The 21,521-nt window shown below is 42.7% G+C and overlaps 1 protein-coding gene across 1 annotated transcript in view; it reads right to left on the bottom strand.

The window, feature by feature from the left end:
* Nucleotides 1-2,364: 2,364 nt before the first annotated feature.
* The window catches only part of LSAMP (limbic system associated membrane protein), a gene marked incomplete at its 5' end in the record, with an annotated part of 261,058 nt that continues 241,901 nt past the window's right edge, over nucleotides 2,365-21,521 (bottom strand). Inside the window, one exon of the mRNA XM_081196939.1 lies at nucleotides 2,365-13,387. Coding sequence (XP_081053065.1) covers nucleotides 13,290-13,387 — 98 coding nt within the window. The 3' untranslated portion in view covers nucleotides 2,365-13,289. The remainder of the gene's footprint in view (nucleotides 13,388-21,521) is intronic.

The raw sequence follows: 21,521 nt of genomic DNA on the forward strand, positions 1-21,521 counted from the left end.
TGTCACTCTCAGGGAAATTCTACAGGGAATAAACATGATTGCTCCTATGGTGTGTGCATAGAATCTCCCTGAGAGCAAGAGTATCCTGAACCCCTGGCCTAACTGGTGGGAAATCATGGTGTCAAGTCCCCAGGCCAGGGTCAATCCACGTGTCTAAACCAAAGCACAGTCCTGTGGAAGTCCAGGAGCATCCAGGTAAAGGTCCATCAGAATGGGCAGCTGAGCTGACACCACCTCAACTCTGCTGCCCTTTTATACTCTGCATGCTGTTTGCATCATCTGGGCTTGATGTGACCCTCAACTGTTCCAAGCCTACTTCAGCTAAGAAATCCCACACCTCCTCCCAGAGCTAACGACCTCCACCTGGCCAGCTAGGGAGCTGGACTATGTGCCCTTGCCTGCCTCACCCTCTGCTCCTTATGCCTCAGAGTCCACCATGTTTGTGGAGACAGGGGCTCCTCTAGCTCTGGTGATGGGTCCTGCTGTTCTGGTTCCTGTGCACTGACCCCCTATCCCAGCCTTTCTCAACCTGTGGGTCCTCAGATGTTGTTGAACTACAACTCCCATCACCCCTAGCTAGCAAGGCCAGAGCTCAGGGATGATGGGAGTTGTAGTCCAACATCTAGGGACACACAGGTTGAGAACCGCTGCCCTATCCCCTCGTCATTCTCTGTCACCCTATGAGTACTTACTACACCAAACTCTCTGTCCCAATCCTCAGCTTGCCCTGGTGTGTCCCAGTCCCAGCTACACCCCTTGCAGGGATCCTTTCCCTCCTCTTCCTCCTCCACATTGTTCTTCCGGTTCATGACAAACAGCATGTCATCAGGTCCCATCACTCCCAGGGGCCATTTCAATATGCATGGTAGTAGGTGTCCTGCACACTAGCTACACCTCTAGGTGGCTGGCAGTAATAGAAAAGGAATGGAAAGGGGAAAGGGGAAAGGGGAAAGGGGAAAGGGGAAAGGGGAAAGGGGAAAGGGGAAAGGGGATACTCAACCCTCAGCCCATTTCATCATGGAATCTGGCAGAACTGAGGATTCTGAGGTGGACCAACATCTGATCCAAGCAGTGCATATTGGGTGATCCAGCCTTGGAAGGTGAGTTTATCAAATCCCTCCCCATCCCTATGTGACAGTATCATCAATCACCCCTGAGGGCAGTACTAGGCTAGCTTAGGGAGTGAAGGGCAGGCTGTCCTCCAAGAGCTTTCTGCCACTTTGCACCTCCCAGAATCCATGGCTTTAGCCAACTGCATAATCATGCCCAATGGATGGAGCTTGTCTTAATTGCTGTCTGGATCCATGAAAGTGTTTTTTCTTTTCACCGGGGAGTGAACAGCTGCTGTAATGCATGTTTGGTAACATATTTTTGATGAAAAAAAGAAACGATGATACCTTCCCACTGAAAATAGTCAATGTAGTGTAGAAAGCTCAAAGTTTTTGTTTGTGTCTGTGGGTTTATAGAAGCAAAAGTGTTGTATCTTTCCTGTACATTCACAATCAAACATAATCATCCAGACTTATTTCACCATTACAAAATAACCTGAATTCTGTGTTGGGATGACATGAAATCAATGGATTAGCTTCGCAAACTGAGGAGTCAAGAATCAGGAGTGTCTTGGTCCCAACTGAAATAAGCACTTGCCTATGAGCAACTCAGGGACGTGGGTGGCGCTGTGGTCTAAACCACTGAACCTAGGGCTTGCCGATCGGAAGGTCGGCGGTTCGAATCCTCGCAATGGGGTGAGCTCCCATTGCTCAGTCCCAGCTCCTGCCAACCTAGCAGTTCGAAAGCAAGTCAAAGTACAAGTAGATAAAAAGGTACCACTCCAGCGGGAAGGTAAACGGTGTTTCCGTGTGCTGCTCTGGTTTCGCCAGAAGCAGCTTAGTCATGCTGGCCAGAAAAACTGTCTGCAGACAAACGTCGGCTCCCTCGGCCAGTAAAGCGAGATGAGCGCTGCAACCCCAGAGTCGTTCATGACTGGACTTAACTGTCAGGGGTCCTTTACCTTTACCTTAATGAGCAACTCAGATGGATTTCAATCTGATTTAGTCATACCATTCTCTGGACTGTGATCACAGACATTCAGGCTTCCCAGTTTCTTTGAAGCAGAAACAAGGTGGAAGGATATTCTTGTAAATAGATGTTAGTTAATGAAACAATAAAATGTCATTTTCTTTTATTCGTGAATATGGTGCAATTGAGATGTATAGCACTTCATATAATAGCTTTATAAACAGTAAACAGTAGCAACAGTATGGGGGATGGGTGAATTTGCTCTCTTCCCCATTCCTGCCCATTCCATTTTGTGACACAGCCCCTCCCCATAAACATAGACATGACAAGAAATGAAGACTCAGCTCCTCCTTTTCACGTTTATTTCGTTTTTGTTTTTTTGTGGGGTTTTTTTAAGACCACAGAAAGAGCAGAGCATTCATAGATGTAAATAAACAGAGACACAAAAACAGAAGTTAAATACATTGAGAAAAGAAAAAAAGAAAAAAAGCTTTTGTCATTTTTTGTTTTTACACACACACTGCGCTTTTAAAAATTTTCTTCCACAGACCTAGGTTTGTTTGTTTGTTTGTTGAAAAACTGACAGAAATAAAACAAAACAAAATAAAATAGAATGGCCGTGTTTTCGTTTTCATTAAAGAGAAGTTCAGATCATGTCTACGGTGCTGGGGAAAAATATATATAAAGATATAGATATATATATATATTTATATGTATATAACACTGTTAATGAGGAGAATTCTAACTGCCCAGCAGTGCAGCAAGAAGGGACTGAATATTCTCCCCGAGACCCAAAGGAAAAATTTGGCTGCAGATGGGGGAATGGAAAAGGCCGGTAGTTGCTGGAGACAACTTTACCACCCTCTCCCTGCCCTGGTCTGCATAACCCTTTTCTTGTTAGCAGGAGCTCACCACAAGCCACAAAGCTTATGACTTTTATTATACAGCACATCCAGCAAGTCTGTATCAGGTTGCATGTGCCATGGGGGAAGGTGGAGAAGGTGGGCGAGGTAATGGGGTGGTCGTAGTTCAGGAAGCAGAAGGGGTTGTGGTGGTGGGATCTGCATGTGTCGCCGTGCAAGTGCATGTCTGCCTTTGACCAAAGTGGGGAGCAAATGAAACAACTTCAGAAGAAGGAAAACACTCTAGTTTGAGATAGGCTTTCAGTGAAAAGTAGGTGGCCATGTTCCTTGCATATTGTTGTTCCATGTAGGTTATGGTTGTTTCACACAGGGTTGGATCTAGATGACATTTGTTGTCCTTAGGTCCCATTAAAATGAATGGGACAAGTTATACCATGACTCAACAGAAGTCCCATTAATTTCAGTGGGATCTAACACTCTGGATCCAACCCTTAGGAGTTAATTGAGCTACTAGGAATTACAGAAGCAACCAAGGCAGAGGACATATTTCTAACCCCACAAGTCACTTTCACAGGAGATGCTCGATACTTTTTTGAATTTCCTGCAAGCCTATCAAGATATCGCATTGAGCGGCATTTTATATTTTATTTTACATTTTCATTTCACCCTTTAGTCAAAGAACTCAGGGTGGTATCTATTGTACCTGGCATACATGAACAGGGCAGTGTGCATGGTTAATTCACAAGGCCAATTGTTTCACACACTTAATTATATACCTTTATTTCCAGGAACTAGCATCTGAATTCAAAATGGCTTTTTGTTTACCATGCCATCTACATTAAAAAAATAAAATCTTTCTGTAGGATGGGATGCATTCTGTAGCATAACTTGTGAAGGTTTCTTTTGTGGTGCTTGGAGGATGGCATCTCAATTAACTGAAGGCACCACATCACTTAGGGGAAATAAGTTCTGCATTGACTGGTTCCGTTGACGTGCTTGGTGGACAACCTTGCGTGGACTGGCTCAAGTCATTCTTGTCCTTCTAACATGTGACCTTCCTTCTCTACCACCACTGGCTAATTACTTCTCAAGAGAGGAAGATGCCTTTCACAGATTCTGGTTTATTTGCTAAGATTAACATCCACAGCAATAACTAAGCATTTAAAGATATCACACTTTCCCATCAGGATCACTGTACGTCTTCAGATCTTTAAAGGGACAGATAAATGCAGCCTCTCTGAAATACACATACTTGTCATTCACAAGAGGGGGAAATTCTCTATGTAGCCCATGAACAGATGGCATCCTTATATATCTCTATAAACAAACAAACAAAAACTTGGGTATTTCCTTTCCCTCTCCCCTCTTCAATCACCTTTTGTTAATGCATATGCATGCAAGGGTTACAGTCTTGCATAGTTTTTTTTTGAAAGTCACTGAACACCTGACCAAAATTTTATTCTCCAGAAACCACATGCTTTCCACTTCAAAAACCTTTCCGATCATCATTCCTGTGAAAGATTTATTTCCATGTTTCTGTGAATTTGAAGCAAGAGTGAAATATATATTCCCTCTCAAAAGGGAGACTGAAAGCGTCCGTATCTCGCATCCCACAAGGAACAACCCAGAAATTTACATTCACAGGACATCTGGATGTTTGTAGTTTGGTGTGATATCAGGTGCAATGAGGACGTCAACTGTGGCACTCGATGGAGTTAGAACTGTTGCAGCAGATTGTACTAGCAAGTGTACAGAAGGAGTTATGTCCTTTCCATTCACTTGGAATATTTCATGAGAAGGTGTAAAGGAATTACAGTACATGATGATGTGTGGAGGTCTCCTTTGGTGTGGCTGAAAGCAAAGGCATCTCAGCCTGTCTCTGCCCCCGTTATTCAATGTCCGTTAATCCCCTGAAAACGCTGGTGTGGCCTCAAATATTATATGTCTTTTTTTTTTAGTGATCTAGAGGCATGATGAAAACGATGACATTTGCTTAGTTAATACTGAATTAAAGGCATAAAAGCTTAACTTCCACTGAAGTCATTGACCAAACTCCCATTGCCTTCATTGGTGTCAAAACTGTATCCTTGACTTTCAGAATTGGTACCCCTTAAAAGGATCAAATATGCACACAACATGTTGGGGAGAGAGCTTTTGATTTATGATCTATGAACTCCAAGGCTGTGGGCTGGAAATAATCAAGCTGTCAAGGTACACAGTGACCCTCAGACCTACCTCCTTGGTAGTTTAAAGGCATATGTAGCTGACTCTTTTGCTGCATAGCAAGACACATACAAATGATGGTGTGCTCCAATCATGCTTGGAGTTCGCATGTTCCAAGATGGCTGCCTCCATGCTCTCTCGGTATGCTGTGGAAGAGGCAAGCCTCCCACTCCTTTTAAGCCTCAGTCACTTGGGGAAAAGTTAGAAATCTGCTAGCAAGTAATGGGTCATCTTAATACCTAAGTGTTTCTTCCTTTGAATGGATGTTACAGGACATTTCATGTCACTCTCGTATATTTACAAACTTGTAGAAGAAATACAATCTTTTTTTGTATTTTTGTTTTTATAACACTAAATGTTAAACTTCCATCAATCAAACACGATTACACCTACAGTCTTGAGGAACTGGTGTCCCCTTCTGAATCACCACGCAGGCACGGTGACAGGCTGTAGCTTTTTTTTTTTTTAGGGCTGTGAGGGGGGGAAAGGAAACAGGGAAGCAGGGACCACACGAGAGGAAAGAGTGGAAACACCATAATGCCCCACCATAAAGTTACTTGCTCTTTCTGACTCCCGGGAACACCTAGTGGCCTTAATGGAAAACAAAACAGAAGTGTTCAGGGTACAGTGAGAACTGAGGATGTTCAGTTCCTCTCAGGAAGCACAAAAGCAACATTTGAGTTTCCAGAGTAGGGACAAAAAAACTAAATAATTCTTATTCCTCCAAAACAAGTACCACCCGCCATTCTCTCATTAACTAGAGAATGCTAAAAGCTTTGTGACTCCCATGCAAGCTTTCTTTGAAAGTGCCTCTGAATACTTTCATATTACACAGAGGAGAAGCTTGGGCATAGAACAGATTAAAGTGTTGGCCAAGGTGCCATAATGAGTCAGGGGCAGAGGGCTTGGGGGATTTTGATTCCTACTCCTTTGTTCCAGCCATGAAGTCTGACGGTTTTCTCCTGTTTCCTGCTTCAGCCCATCTTCTCCTGTCTAAGGAAAACCCTGTGTTTTCGTTTTTTTGTTATTTTACAAGTATACTTTAAAAAACATAAGATTTGAGTCTTCTTTTCCTAAAAAAACACACATTGCTGCCAGTAGCACAGTGTTTATCAGCAACTCTACAATAACCAAACAGTGCATTCAGCCCAACACTTATGTGAATGACCCAACCAAAGCAAAGCTAAAGAGCAGATATGGCATTGACACAGAACAATGTTAGTGATGAGGGATTCTGCACTTTGGGGGCGGGGGGATGAATGTGGTTTAGCTTCTTGCCCAATAGACCAGAAGTTCTACTGGGTTGGTGTGCTCACATCCCAAAAGTCCTGACAAAGGGATGAGAAGAGCCAACAGTTATGAGAATCACCAAAGCAGAAGCTTAACTCCATTTCAGGAGCAGATGTATGGCTTGCAGTCACCAAGTCACACAGAGACTTAAGTCTTGCTTGCTCATCATGGTTTTCAGTCAATACCTCCAGGTATTTCTGCAAATGCACTGGTGGTTCTGATATGCAGTCCAGATATCACTGAATTATCCATTATTCCAGTTGTCCTTCACCTTGACTTTCTTAATATCTGACTGGGGTTGGAGGGAACAGATACATCACAAGATGCTCTTTTCAGTTCCTAAGCTATCTCCCTTCCTAGCTGAAATTTCTTTTGTCCGCAAATAGTTTCTGGGTATCCAAATACCTCTCTTAATATCATTGTTTAGTAGGGGGTGGCAGGGAAGCTGGCATGGCCTACTTATCTGCCTGTCCTCTCTGCCTCGTGTTGGAACACAGCTGTAGAATTCACCATGAGTGGAGACTGGGACTCCTATGAGGACTCCAAGGCTGTCCTTATAGCACATTTACCAGTCCTGGTTGCTCCCAGGACTCATCATTTTAAACAACAGTTACTAGGGATGGAGCTTTAAATCACAGGGAAAAGAGCACCCATGGTTGCAAAAGTCACCAGAAAGTGAATTTTCCCTTCATTTTTGGGCTGGTAAAATAGCATCGTTTCACAGTAAAATTATCCAGATTCTGAAAAATGCTAAAAGTAAATTGTGGGCTTATTTCAGAAGGCCATATTACAGAAGGACCACTTCGCTATCGCAAAGTGAAGGGGAAAAGTGATCTTCTGACAACTTTTCTGCATGAAAAAAATGGATTGCAAACCAGCCACTAGGGATGAGGAAATGGAATTTGTATCTGTGGTAGACAAGTACATCCAAGCACCCCTTTCTCTTCCTTTCCCCCCCTACCACCCTGTTCCTACGTAAAATTTTCCCTCACTTTTCCAATGTTGCTACAAATAAAATAAAATAAAATAAAATAAAATAAGGATATTATAATTGGATTGTCGAGGGATAATCTTATTTGATGAGCATATAAACTGAGGGTGATGTAGGACTCTGTGTATGAGGTCTGAAATCCACTGAAAGAACCTATCTGGAACTGTCAGGAAGACAACTGCTTAATTTGAGGGGGACGGACCTCAAGAGTTCAACATCGCTTCTTCTCCCTTTCTCAACGGCAAGTACCTCACTGGAGAAGCTCAATTTGAGAAAAGGGAGGACAGTGAAGGAGCTTGCAGTTTCTTTTTTCTTTTTTAATTATTATTAAAGAAACCTTCTATTTAGGGTGCTTTGTCCCAGAATTTTCCTTCATTGTGATGGATGTTTCTCAGAAAGAATGGAAGTAAGTGTGTGTGTGTGTGTGTGTGTGTGTGTGTGTGTGTTTGTGTGTGTTTGGATCCCCCTCCCCCCATTCTACATTTCCAGCTGGAATGAGCAAGGGGTTAAAACAGAACAATAATATATTTCTCACTTGAAACCCAGAGAGAAATCTACCCCCATCCCCAACTATTTTGTCTCAAGTTCCTGGTATTCTGGACTTCCTTTGTTATTATGAAATGAATCCTTCCTGACTCCTATTTTCAGCTACTGAATCCCTATACTACTATTATTTGTTTTATTTATTTCGCTTATTCATCACCTTTCACAAAATTTTAGAAGGCAATGCACAATAACTAAAATACAAATTACAGATACAATTCTATCAGTTGTAGTGGGTTCCTGCTATTGCATTTTAAAAATTTGTATATTTCATATTTTGTGTGCATTATTTATTTCATTGAGACTTTTTGTATAAGGCAATTAATTTCTTAATGAACCAATTAATTATATAGGGAATCATATATCTGACTTCTGGCAAGTTTCAATACCAGTAGTTTTGGGAAGGGTAAGTTGTTTCAGGTCTGAAAATAAAACTCAGGAACATTGACAAATTTATCTTTAAAGCTCAGGGTAGAGGGGCATTTTACATGCAAATGTGCAATAAAATCCCAGCAGCTGCTTCTTGTATGGGGAAGAAAAAAAAAAAAACAGATTCAGAAGGAGCAATTTGGAGTAGATAACCAGTGGGGTACTCAACACTTTCCTTATCCATCACTTTCCCACTTAAAATCACATCCCCGGAGTCATTTCCTCCTATGCAGTTACATATGTATTTTTACTCTCATGATCATGGCAGGATTTCATTGCATGAATTTATATGTATAAGCCTGGCAAATAAACCTTATCCCTTGCTACTAGATATTTATGCCAGTTCTGTAAACAGCATACTACCAGAAGCCATGTGTTTTTGCTGGCGCAATTAATACCAGCCCAAGTCACAGTGGATTTTTTTCACCCAAACAGCTTCTCTCTCTCTCTCTCTCTCTCTCTCTCTCTCTCTCTCTCTCTCTCTCTCTCTCTCTCTCACACACACACACACAACTAGCACACCTTTTTGAAGTGTTGGCCAAATCACTAGCAGCACTTTTGTTCAGACAGTTTTCAGAAAGCAGAACTTATGTGGAGGATTCCATTTGGGATGATCCAGTTTGGTGACCACATGGTAGCTTCCTGCAGTAGTGGTCTGGGACACTTAGGTTGCAACCCTAAGGGTGTGTGTGTGAAACGAGATGTGGTTTAACTACTTCAGCCAATGCCCTACCAGGCTTTGCCAGAAGGATGGAAGTGAGGGAAGAGGCACCTTTTATATTGCTCCGTTTCCAGACCTCAGGTTTGCTTGTTTGCGTGTTAGTTTAACATTTCTTCCCACTGTTTCCAAAGGGAGAGAAAGTGGAGAGAGAGGTTTAGAGACTTTTGGAAGTTGACTGGGAGGGCTCAGGATCTTTCAGACCCCGACTGCTTCTCAGCACAACCCCTATTGGCCCTTTCAACACTGGAGCTCTGATATCAGTCGGGTCAGAGCACTGAAGGAGCTACTGCTGTCAGAGAGGGAGGCTCATCCCACTCTGAATTGTCCTCTTTGATGCCCTCCTAGGGACCATAGGCTTTCAGCCTTACTTGCGAAACAAACGGATGAGGAGCAATTTTCTATGTGAGTGACGAGGAAGCGCTCTCTCGCTCTCTCTGAAACTAAACTGTGGTTTGGAGATTTATTCTATCTGAGCAGCAGCAGCAGTTTTTGCCTTTTTGCAAGGCACACAATGTGTGCATGTGGGAAGGATTGCTTTGTAAATTTATTTCTCGTCAGACCCATGCCACTGTAGCAAAATTCAGTGTTGGGTATTCCCCAAGAGCTGAATGCTCTCTCCTGTCTGTATCTCACCCTCCAACCACCCCTTACTTCTCTGTTCTGCTTCCTACCTCTACAGAATACTAACTGTCTAACGGTAAATTGCAAGTCTTGGAAGGATGGTACTGAGAAGCCTGGATGGCTGCTTAATTGACTGCCTGAGTCTGTCCCAAACTGCAGACCTCAGCGAAAATAAATCGCTAAAGCAGCAGGAGGGGATTCTGCCATGCTGTTGATCAAGGTGAGAGCTGTCTTGCTGTGTGGGCATGGAGCTACAGGGAGCTTTTTGTAAACGGCTGGTACTCATTATAGTAAAAGGAAGGACTTAATGCATGTGTGAGAGCATGCATACACACATGTACACACACACACACACACACACACACACACACACTTTACATCTGTATTTCCAAACCGTAAATGACCACTTTTGCTAATACAGGAATTGCATTACAGGTTAGAACCACTCAGCTTCTACAACTGCTGATGGCACAGTTTAGTTATACTGTATTGAAATGATTGAGAAAAGGAGATATTTGTTGCTTAGCAATTCAGTGGAATGAAAACTATGGATGTGGAACTGGGCAATTTAGAAGAGTAGATTTCCCTTATGCAGTTCCTGCATCCCTCCCACTGCATCCTTGTAGATGAGGAATCTACAATTCCCCAAAGAGAAAGAAGCATTTATATCAATCTTAGTGTTGTTTTTCAGAACCCACTCCTTTTATGGATAAACTGAGACCATGCAATTGCATTGCACTTGTGAGGTCTAACCAAATCTGTGGCTGGGGCAAAAGGCTGGTACTTTTACCATGGGTTTGACAATAAGCTATGAAGGGCACTTGTTTTCCTTTAATCAACACACGACATGGGCATATTATGTTCATGTTATATTCTTGCTGCCAGTTACACTTGCAACTTCTAAAAATTGCAGGCAGCCTCTTTGGGCCAGGAATTCATAAGTAGTTAAGCTTGCCCTTTCTAAGATATTTGGCATCAGGAATGGGAATTACAGGCAACTGTTAGTTTCATATCCTCCCAATTTTCAATGACAAACCAATGCAAGTAAAGTACTGAAATAAACAAAGGTGACTCAATTACTGAAAGATAAGGTTCCAACTCACACCAGGGATGCACAGACCCCTCTTAGTGACCTGGCTTGAGACACACAATCTCTTCTCCATCTCCATCTGCAATTTATAATGAGCGTCCAATTAATCTCCTGCACTTGGATTACTTTTGTGGTAGGAATGCCAAGAGCCAAGCACAGTAAAAAATAAAAGAGAAAAAGTTTACACTAAAAAAATCAAGTGGATAGTAGTTGCCTGTCAACCCTTTTTTAAACTTCCTTTTGCAAGGAGACCTCTGCTCAGGTTTTGGGAGATGGCTTTCCTAAGTTCTAAACCATAGAAACTTTCTAAGTGTATTTCTGGTTATTTGAAGGGTATAAAGTCAAAATGATGGTAGTGCTAGAAATGCTTTGTTCTTTCTGGCAGATTTCTATTTGTTTTTACCATAGTCATAAGAAAGTTGGCTTTATAGAATGGCTATGTATTGCTGAGTGTTGAGTACAGTGCACCTCCTGATATTTCTAATCAGAGGGGGAATAATGGAAAGCTGATCAGGATCAGGGGTCATAATGGTTACTAACCACAAAATTAATAATTTTAGAACCATTGTGAGATAAAATCCCTAATGGAGAGGGGGTCACTCTATTGGTTTTTTGCTTTCCTCTAGTCATCCTATGAAGTCTGAGATCTCCCAGTTCCAGGGTCAGTCACCTGACTTTGACCCCGTCTATTTCAGTTCACACACAGAAAAGATGCCCACCAGTGCAAATTAAGCATAGCAAAAAGGCTGGAGGATAAAGACCAAGGGATAGAGCAATGCTAGGGCTTTGTGTAGCCAAGCTACACATGCTGTAAGTAGCAGTGGCTGGTGCAAAATCGTTTGTTGACTATCTACAGCAGGGTTTCCCAAACTTGGATCTCTAGCTGTTTTCAGACTACAGTTCCCATCTACCCTGACCACTGGTTCTGCTAGCTAGGGAGAATGGGAGTTGTAGTCCAACAGCAGCTGGAGACCCAAATTTGGGAAACTCTGATCTGTAGGTTGCAGCAGTCTTTCTTCAGGAACTCTTCTCTTTGTCCTGAAGTTAATCTCTCTGGCTTCCTGGACCTTCTGATGAACCTACTGGCTTCTGTTGGTTTCCCTCATTTCTTTGACTCCAGACCACTGGTCTTTTATGCACAGAGCCTGCTTGGCCTTGACCAAGCCACTTAGCTCAGATCCTGATGCTGCCTTGCCTGAGGGCAGTGGACAGAACAAGCCTTTGGGACAATGGGCTGTGCAATTACAAGAAATTTACCAAACATTTGTCCACATTGTGAGATGTAATAGATCTAATCTCATTCAACCTTCTCTCATTCCAGACTTTGACACCCTCAAATCTTCATATAATTCATTCAGCAGCCTCTTTGGGACTCGGCTATCTATGGCCTTGGAGGCTCGCCAGTCCTGCTCTGATAAAAGAAACTGAAGAGTTAAACAGGGACAATATATGCGTTCCATTTGAAAGCTACCATGATGAATTCAGCTGGAGAACAGGAGAAGGCTAAGGATCAGCTCCTCAAAACTGGGATCACAAAAATAAGTTGAGGCAAAATTTTGCTGGGGAAGACTTTGCTCATGTCCTTGCTCCCCTGCGTTCACACCAAACTAATGTTTGAACTCATGTACACAGCAAGTCATTATCTACAGCATGATGAGCTTATGTACACAGGGGCTGCCCCCTTTGCATGCTTTTGAGAGAGAGACACGCACACAGATACACCCATGCCTGCCATTTGTGAACACACACACACTTATGAGAGAAAGCGAGGCCTGTTAAGAACAAGAGGGCAGATGAGTAATGTTGGTATGTTTCAGCATAATCAAAACATTGTGGGCTTACGGTACAAAGGAAAATATGGGAGAGCTTAATAGGGGAAGCAGCAAACAAAGGACCACATGGAGTTTCTTCATGGGACACCAGTATGCTACAGAAATTTGCATCACTGTTTGCTGGAAATCTGAAAAGGTTAAGTATCAGTTTAAGAAATGAGCATGCCAATCAAAATGTTGTGACTATCAACACCAAAGCAAAGGCCATCTCTTTCCAGGAAGGAAGGAAGGAAGGAAGGAAGGAAGGAAGGAAGGAAGGAAAGAAGGAAGGAAGGAAGGAAGGAAGGAAATGATATGAGGGAATGGAGAGAATAACAATAATTTCATTGTTGATATTTCTTTTTTACAGCATCTTGGCATCCTTGGCAGGATCCAGTCTCCATAGAGTGATCCATCTAGGCTTCCTTACTCCTGGGTGGTCAGTGACTTAACAGTTTGTTGGAATAAATGTTGCTGAATCTTCTTCACTGAAATTTTCCCCCTTTGTTGCGGTACACACATAAAATTGTGAAAGAAACTGTCCTTCCCCCGTTCTCTCTCTCTCTCTCGCTCTCTCTCTTGCTCTGTCTCCTGTATGACACATATTTTTGTTTTGCTTTGTGTGTTGTTGTTCTTGTTGTTGCTGGGTTTTTTATATTTTTTTTCCTTTTTTAAAATTCGGATGTTATTAACATTTGCTGAGTAGGCAGAGCACGGAAGCTGCCAAGAGCCACAGTGGTACGGCCAGACACATTGATCCATTGCCTGCTATCCCTGTACCAGGTCCTATGGGACGAGAGAAAGAAGACAAAAAATAGGGGGTGGGGGATTACATACAAACTATACAAGAAGATAAATACAAAGGAAAAACCACACTCTAGCAGATAAGGTCCGTCTCCCCTGTCCCTGTATTTTTTGTGTCTCCTGCCAGGAGAAATCAGAATGGGAGTAGTTAAGATGTGTTGCTCTTATTATTTATTATTGTTTATTAAATTTGTTAGTCACTTTAACTTACCCAAGGAAACCCAAAAATGCCTTATAACCAATTCCAGAGATGAGTAGATATACGAAGGAGAGAGAAATGCCGTTGGGTGGAATTTGACATGACAAATATTCCATTTGCATATGCATTGTCGCTTGCCAGACAGAACGACCCCCCTCTTCTTCCCACACATAATGTTCCAGGGGTTCTCAGACCAACTGGGAACTGGAGAACTGCATCACAAAAACGGAAGTCCTTGCGCAGGGCTTCTGCCAACGGGGCTTGTTAAGTGAATCCTGTCCATTATCTCCTTTTGGAGTCCAACCCCTCAATATTTTGAGTTCAGATTTGTATCCACATATATACAGTGGTACCTCAGTTTTCGAATGTAATCCATTCCAGAAGACCGTTTGAGTTATGAAACGTTTGAAAACCAAAAACTCAATACGGAATACTCAATACGGAAAACTCAACATGGAAGCTGAGTGGCATGTTCAACTTCCGAAGCATGTTTGAAAACCGAAGCATTTACTTCCGGGTTTATGGCTTTCAAAAAACGAAATGTTTGTCAATGGAGACGTTTGAAAACTGAGGTACCACTGTACACACACACACACACACACACACACACACACACACACACACACAATGAATAGCCTGCCTGGCAAGGATTTTAGGAAAAGTACAACAATATGTTGCTTTTTAAAGCATAAGGCTATCTAATCTACCCACCTACTATCTATCTCTATCACCTATCTATATCTATCTCTATCTATCTATCTATCTATCTATCTATCATCTATCTATCTATCTATCTATCTATCTATCTATCATCTATCTATCTATCTATCTTATATGCCAAATATGATACACACAACCTAGAAGATAGACACAACCAAGTTACTTTGAGATGGGAGGGCAAACCTCAGATTCATTTGTTTGTACTCAGTCAGTGTTGTGTGACAGCTACTAAGAAATCCCTCAACTCCCCGTAAGTCATGGATGGTGTGGTTAAGGCCCTGATCCGGAGCACAGGAGAGTAGGGGGTCATTGCAGTATGTAGGATGCAAGCTATTCAAAGGATTTATAGATGAAAATGTTTTCCTCATATAAGTTTCATTATCATGCAAATTAGGGTTCATCCACACTTCATCTTGTCTTGTGGTTAGAAAGCACAGCTATGATCAGTTTGCCCCACAGCTTAATCCTGGAAAGCACACTCTTTACTGTGGAATTGGAACAAACAGCAATCCGCCTCCAGCATCACACTGAGTTGAAGAAGGTGGAGTTGGGATTGATATCTGTTTTTGCTGGTAACTGACTGTTTCTCCCACTAAGGAATGGATCACAAGCTACTGAAAAAGTTATCAGCCTCCCTTTAAGGACTGGTCCCCATTTCCTGTCAGAAAGTCATGTGGGGGGGCAGAGGGAGAGACTGAGCAGTGGCTCTCTCTTTGAGCTTTTGTTCCCTCCTCCCTTCCTTGGGAGGCAGTGTGGTCCACCTGTTTGCTCTCCCTGTGTGTGGTGGCCCTTGAATGCCAGGACTCGTTATAATTCTGCACATTGACGACCGTCTGCTTACAGCCAGACGCTGGCTCCTCCGGGGCAGATTCATCACAGCACTCTAATCAATAAAACATGGAACCAATCAGCAAATGCCTTCAGTCCCAGGGGAGGTTGCGTAATTATTTATCTGGTAATCGGGAGGGGGAATTATTTCAGTGTAACGTTTGTGCTGTGCAGGGCAAGCCCTATGGGGAGGAGCAACAGGAATGCCAGCAAAGCTTTGATTTTTACAAGGGTGGGGGAAACGGAAGGCGCTCACTGCCGCAGCAACAAATAATGCAGAATCGCAACAGGACTATTAACTGCTAACATGATGGACGTCCTTTCATTTCAGCTTCCCATTTGCTACTCTCCTGCCTGGAATGATCTCCAGGCAGAGATTCCGTTTGGTATTCCCTGTAGTGGCAGTTCTGTACACCTGCAATATATGCCTTTGAGTCAGTTGACATTGCATTTTGCATTATGCAAATCCAATAGAATCCTTTGCTCCAACCTGAACCTCAGCTATTCTGAAGACTCTCTTGCTAGCTAGAGAAATGTGGGGCCAAACAAATGCTCTATGAAGTGCTCTTCCCTAGTCTAACTTCCAAGACTGTATGCAAGAAGCCCTGCTCAGAAAAAAATGATATTTGTTATTGATCAAGTATTTGGGTGGAGGAGCAGAGGACTGCCCCTCCTCACAAAACAGCTGATCAGTAAGATTGCTGATAAACTCACAAGGATAGGAGCAATGTCTTAGCTGCTGTACACATATACATGTGGATCAAAATCCTAGTTATGTGAATTCTACTACAGAGAATTCTACTGTTGGACAGGGAATGCTGCTACACCTTGACAACAGTGACAACTCAACACAGCAAATTGCCCCACTCCCTTTTTTTTGCAGGAGAGGATGACTGAAAAAATGCAACGCCACCGCACCACCTTCCAATTAGCTATCAGGCTAAGGTCAAGAAGCTGGTTTTGGTGCATAAGGCCCTTTACAGTTTGGGACTAGGATACGTGAAATATTGCCTCATCCCTTATATACCTAATTGATGTCTGAGTTCTGCAGGTGAGGCGCTCCTACAGATATAGTCTTATCAGGAGGTCTATTCTACACAAGGTAGGAATTGGACTTCTGGTATTGTAGAGAGATAACAGACTCAGAAAAGGGTTTTTTCAGGCATGGCATTCAAAGAAACGTGTTTTAGGGCACCACGCAAGACCACAGACCTGAAAAGAAACATTTTTTGGAGGTGGAATCTTGTCCCAAAATTGTGCTAGGGAAAATAACACCCAATGGCTGCTGTGCTTTCACAGGAAAAAAAATGGCATGTCCCATTTTTTCTGGGGCAGTTGACACGTATGCTAGTATTTGTTGTGTGGTGGATATTGTATGGTGTCATCAGTCCTCAAATTAACAATATTAATAATATAGTATTTGCTGAATAGCAGACTGTGTGTATGCACATTTAAATTTCATTAGCCATCATAGAACTCAGTGGGGTATACAAGATGTTTCTAGGAGGTCTCCCATATAGACACTGACCAAGCTCAAAACTGCTGAGCTTTGGCAATGTGCCCTTAGACTATGCCTTGGGATCAACACACTTCTGTTTACGGTGCCACTGTGAGAATAGGATGCTGGATTAGACAGGCCATTGGTCTGATCCTGCAGGGATCTTTCTATATGCTTTGTCCATTTTGGCATCTTCAACAAAATATGGTATCAAAGATCCTATGAATCAGAAATGCCTTGAGATGATTTTACAGTGTGAATTGGTTAATGTATTATCCTACACTAGCTTTTGAATATATATATATATATATATATATATATATATATATATATATATGCTTTCGTAGATTTTCACGGGTACAGGAATGTAGGTTTTGGTGTCTTCGGGTGTCTTCCCGTGTAAGAGTTGGGGTGTCTAGGCGACGTTTCGACGAGGTCTCACTCGTCATCTTCAGGCTGGTGTTTTCGGCTTCTTGTTACTGGAACAGAGCAGGATCTCAGTGTTTGAGTTCCTATAAATACTGTTGAGGGGGTGTGGTGTATAGCCTCCAACGTTCTGGGCAGAGAGGAAGTTCCCAGGTTAGTGTGCCTTTTCTTCTTTTGTTCATTAATTACTTGAGGGATATCTTGAGAGATTTCTTGAGTGATATTCTGAGTACCATTTAGGAGGGTCATTAGGTCCCTACACAGATCTGGCTGGCACAGGGCACAAAACCACAGCTCGCCCCTATACACGAAGCCAAGCCAGAGCACAACTAAGTGCAGTACAGCCATCTTCTCAGAAAAACTCTTCACAAGCTCAAGAGGTCAAGACACGAAAGCTTTAGCAACTAATTCACACCTAATGACCCTCCTAAATGGTACTCAGAATATCACTCAAGAAATCTCTCAAGATATCCCTCAAGTAATTAATGAACAAAAGAAGAAAAGGCACACTAACCTGGGAACTTCCTCTCTGCCCAGAACGTTGGAGGCTATACACCACACCCCCTCAACAGTATTTATAGGAACTCAAACACTGAGATCCTGCTCTGTTCCACTAACAAGAAGCCGAAAACACCAGCCTGAAGATGACGAGTGAGACCTCGTCGAAACGTCGCCTAGACACCCCAACTCTTACACGGGAAGACACCCGAAGACACCAAAACCTACACATATATATATATATATATATATATATATATATATATATATATATATATGCAGGTTTTGGTGTCTTCGGGTATCTTCCCGTGTAAGAGTTGGGGTGTCTAGGCGACGTTTCGACGAGGTCTCACTCGTCATCTTCAGGCTGGTGCTTTCGGCTTCTTGTTACTAGAACAGAGCAGGATCTCAGTGTTTGAGTTCCTATAAATACTGTTGAGGGGGTGTGGTGTATAGCCTCCAACGTTCTGGGCAGAGAGGAAGTTCCCAGGTTATTGTGCCTTTTCTTCTTTTGTTCATTAATTACTTGAGGGATATCTTGAGTGATTTCTTGAGTGATATTCTGAGTACCACTTAGGAGGGTCATTAGGTGTGGATTAGTTGCTAAAGCTTTCGTGTCTTGACCTCTTGAGCTAGTGAAGAGTTTTTCTGAGAAGATGGCTGTACTGCACTTAGTTGTGCTCTGGCTTGGCTTCGTGTATAGGGGCGAGCTGTGGTTTTGTGCCCTGTGCCAGCCAGATCTGTGTAGGGATTGTAGGGGGGTGCAGCATCCGGAGGTGCCACTATGGTTTGGCTACTGGATGGTGTCTGTAATTTATCTGTGGAGAGGGTCTGGGTTTGGGTCTGGTGTGGTTGATTGGAGATGGCGTTCTGTGTGCCTCTGGTTCTGGTGTCGGTTTTTGTGGGGAGGGCTAATTTCCAGATGTCTGGCAGGCGGGACGTGTCGTCACGCTTGTTCATGTTGTGAGGGTGTTTCTCTATCTCGATGGCTTCCATGATTATTCTCTTGTGGTGATGTTCCATGTTAAAGAGCAATTTGGAATCTGCAAAATTAATTTCGTGTCCTGTTTCTTTCATGTGTTGGTAAAGAGAGGAAGTTTTTTCTTCTTTTTTGACGGCATTCTTGTGTTCTGCGATACGTGCATTTATTCGTCTGTTTGTTTGTCCAATGTACGTGGCTGGGCAGACTTTGCAGGGTATTTCATAGACCCCTTGGTTTTCTAACTGGATTTTATCTTTTGGGTTTCTGAGGATATTGGCTATTTTTTGGTTGGTGCAAAAGGCTGTTTTGATATTGTGTTTATGGAGGATTTTGCTAATTTTATCTGTAGTGCCCTTGATATAAGGAAGGAGGGCCATGCCATTGTTTTCTTCTGTGTCTTGGTTTTTGGGGGGTGTTTCTTTTTGGATTAGCTTCGTAACCCTGTTTTGCTGGTATCCGTTGGCGATTAACACATTTGAGAGATTCTGTAACTCATTAGTCGAAGCTAGCCTAACCAAAATCAACCCAGATGAAGCCAATAAAATCAGACTCGAAGTCACCAACATCCTCTGCTCCAGCAAACCACCCAGAAGCAATTTACACAAAGAAGAACAGAAAGCACTCACCAACCTGAGGAAAGACAACAACATAATCATTCTCCCAGCAGACAAAGGTAATGCCACTGTTGTGATGAACACATCGGACTACCAAGCAAAACTATCAAATCTACTCCAAGACCCTACCTACCAACCTATAAAAACAGATCCCACCACCTATCTGGAAAAAACCACCAAATCCAAAATAAAAGCCTCTCCTATCAGTGAAGAAATCCAGCTAAGAATCATCCCCAGAGAAAAATCATCCAGATGCCCCAAACTCTACGGTCTCCCCAAGATACACAAAGAAGGAACACCACTCAGACCAATAGTCAGCTCCATAGGCTCACCTCTACAAAATCTCGCTAAATTTCTCGCTAAGCAACTTCAGCCCTATGCAGAATCTATCGCTTCACACGTTACAAACTCCTTCCAGTTCATAGAAACAATAAAGAAGCAAAACCTACATCCCGATGACCTACTTGTGAGCTTCGATGTTGTATCTCTCTTCACACAAGTGCCCATTAATGAAGCCTTGACAGCCATTCAAAACAAATACAATCCCCCCGAATACATCCTGGACCTGACCAACCACTGCCTAACCAACACGTACTTCATCCACAATGGACAAAGATACAAACAGATAGAAGGAGCACCTATGGGATCACCCCTCTCACCGGTCATCGCAAATCTGTACATGGAACACTTTGAAACCAATGCTTTAGACAAGTCAGAACACAAACCCAAACTTTGGCTCAGATATGTTGACGACACCTTTGTAATTTGGCCACACGGGAAGGAAAAACTAGATAGCTTCCTCACACATCTCAACAGCCTACACCCCAAAATACAATTCACTATGGAAATAGAAGCCAACAACCAACTTCCCTTCCTTGACGTCCTAATCTACAAAAAACCTGATGGCTCCCTAGGACACACTATCTACCGGAAAAAAACACACACCAACCGCTACTTACATGCACAATCACACCACCACCCTGCACAAATAAACTCCGTAGCCAAGACTCTCATCTCCAGAACCAAACGCCTGGCTGACAAAGACCACTTGACAACTGAGTTACAGAATCTCTCAAATGTGTTAATCGCCAACGGATACCAGCAAAACAGGGTTACGAAGCTAATCCAAAAAGAAACACCCCCCAAAAACCAAGACACAGAAGAAAACAATGGCATGGCCCTCCTTCCTTATATCAAGGGCACTACAGATAAAATTAGCAAAATCCTCCATAAACACAATATCAAAACAGCCTTTTGCACCAACCAAAAAATAGCCAATATCCTCAGAAACCCAAAAGATAAAATCCAGTTAGAAAACCAAGGGGTCTATGAAATACCCTGCAAAGTCTGCCCAGCCACGTACATTGGACAAACAAACAGACGAATAAATGCACGTATCGCAGAACACAAGAATGCCGTCAAAAAAGAAGAAAAAACTTCCTCTCTTTACCAACACATGAAAGAAACAGGACACGAAATTAATTTTGCAGATTCCAAATTGCTCTTTAACATGGAACATCACCACAAGAGAATAATCATGGAAGCCATCGAGATAGAGAAACACCCTCACAACATGAACAAGCGTGACGACACGTCCCGCCTGCCAGACATCTGGAAATTAGCCCTCCCCACAAAAACCGACACCAGAACCAGAGGCACACAGAACGCCATCTCCAATCAACCACACCAGACCCAAACCCAGACCCTCTCCACAGATAAATTACAGACACCATCCAGTAGCCAAACCATAGTGGCACCTCCGGATGCTGCACCCCCCTACAATCCCTACACAGATCTGGCTGGCACAGGGCACAAAACCACAGCTCGCCCCTATACACGAAGCCAAGCCAGAGCACAACTAAGTGCAGTACAGCCATCTTCTCAGAAAAACTCTTCACTAGCTCAAGAGGTCAAGACACGAAAGCTTTAGCAACTAATCCACACCTAATGACCCTCCTAAGTGGTACTCAGAATATCACTCAAGAAATCACTCAAGATATCCCTCAAGTAATTAATGAACAAAAGAAGAAAAGGCACAATAACCTGGGAACTTCCTCTCTGCCCAGAACGTTGGAGGCTATACACCACACCCCCTCAACAGTATTTATAGGAACTCAAACACTGAGATCCTGCTCTGTTCTAGTAACAAGAAGCCGAAAGCACCAGCCTGAAGATGACGAGTGAGACCTCGTCGAAACGTCGCCTAGACACCCCAACTCTTACACGGGAAGATACCCGAAGACACCAAAACCTGCATTCCTGTACCCGTGAAAATCTACGAAAGCATATATATATATATATATATATATATATATATATATATATATATATATATATATATATATATATTT

This window comes from Podarcis bocagei (assembly GCF_964188305.1).
Source record: "Podarcis bocagei genome assembly, chromosome: 6".
NCBI classification, from domain to species: domain Eukaryota; kingdom Metazoa; phylum Chordata; class Lepidosauria; order Squamata; family Lacertidae; genus Podarcis; species Podarcis bocagei.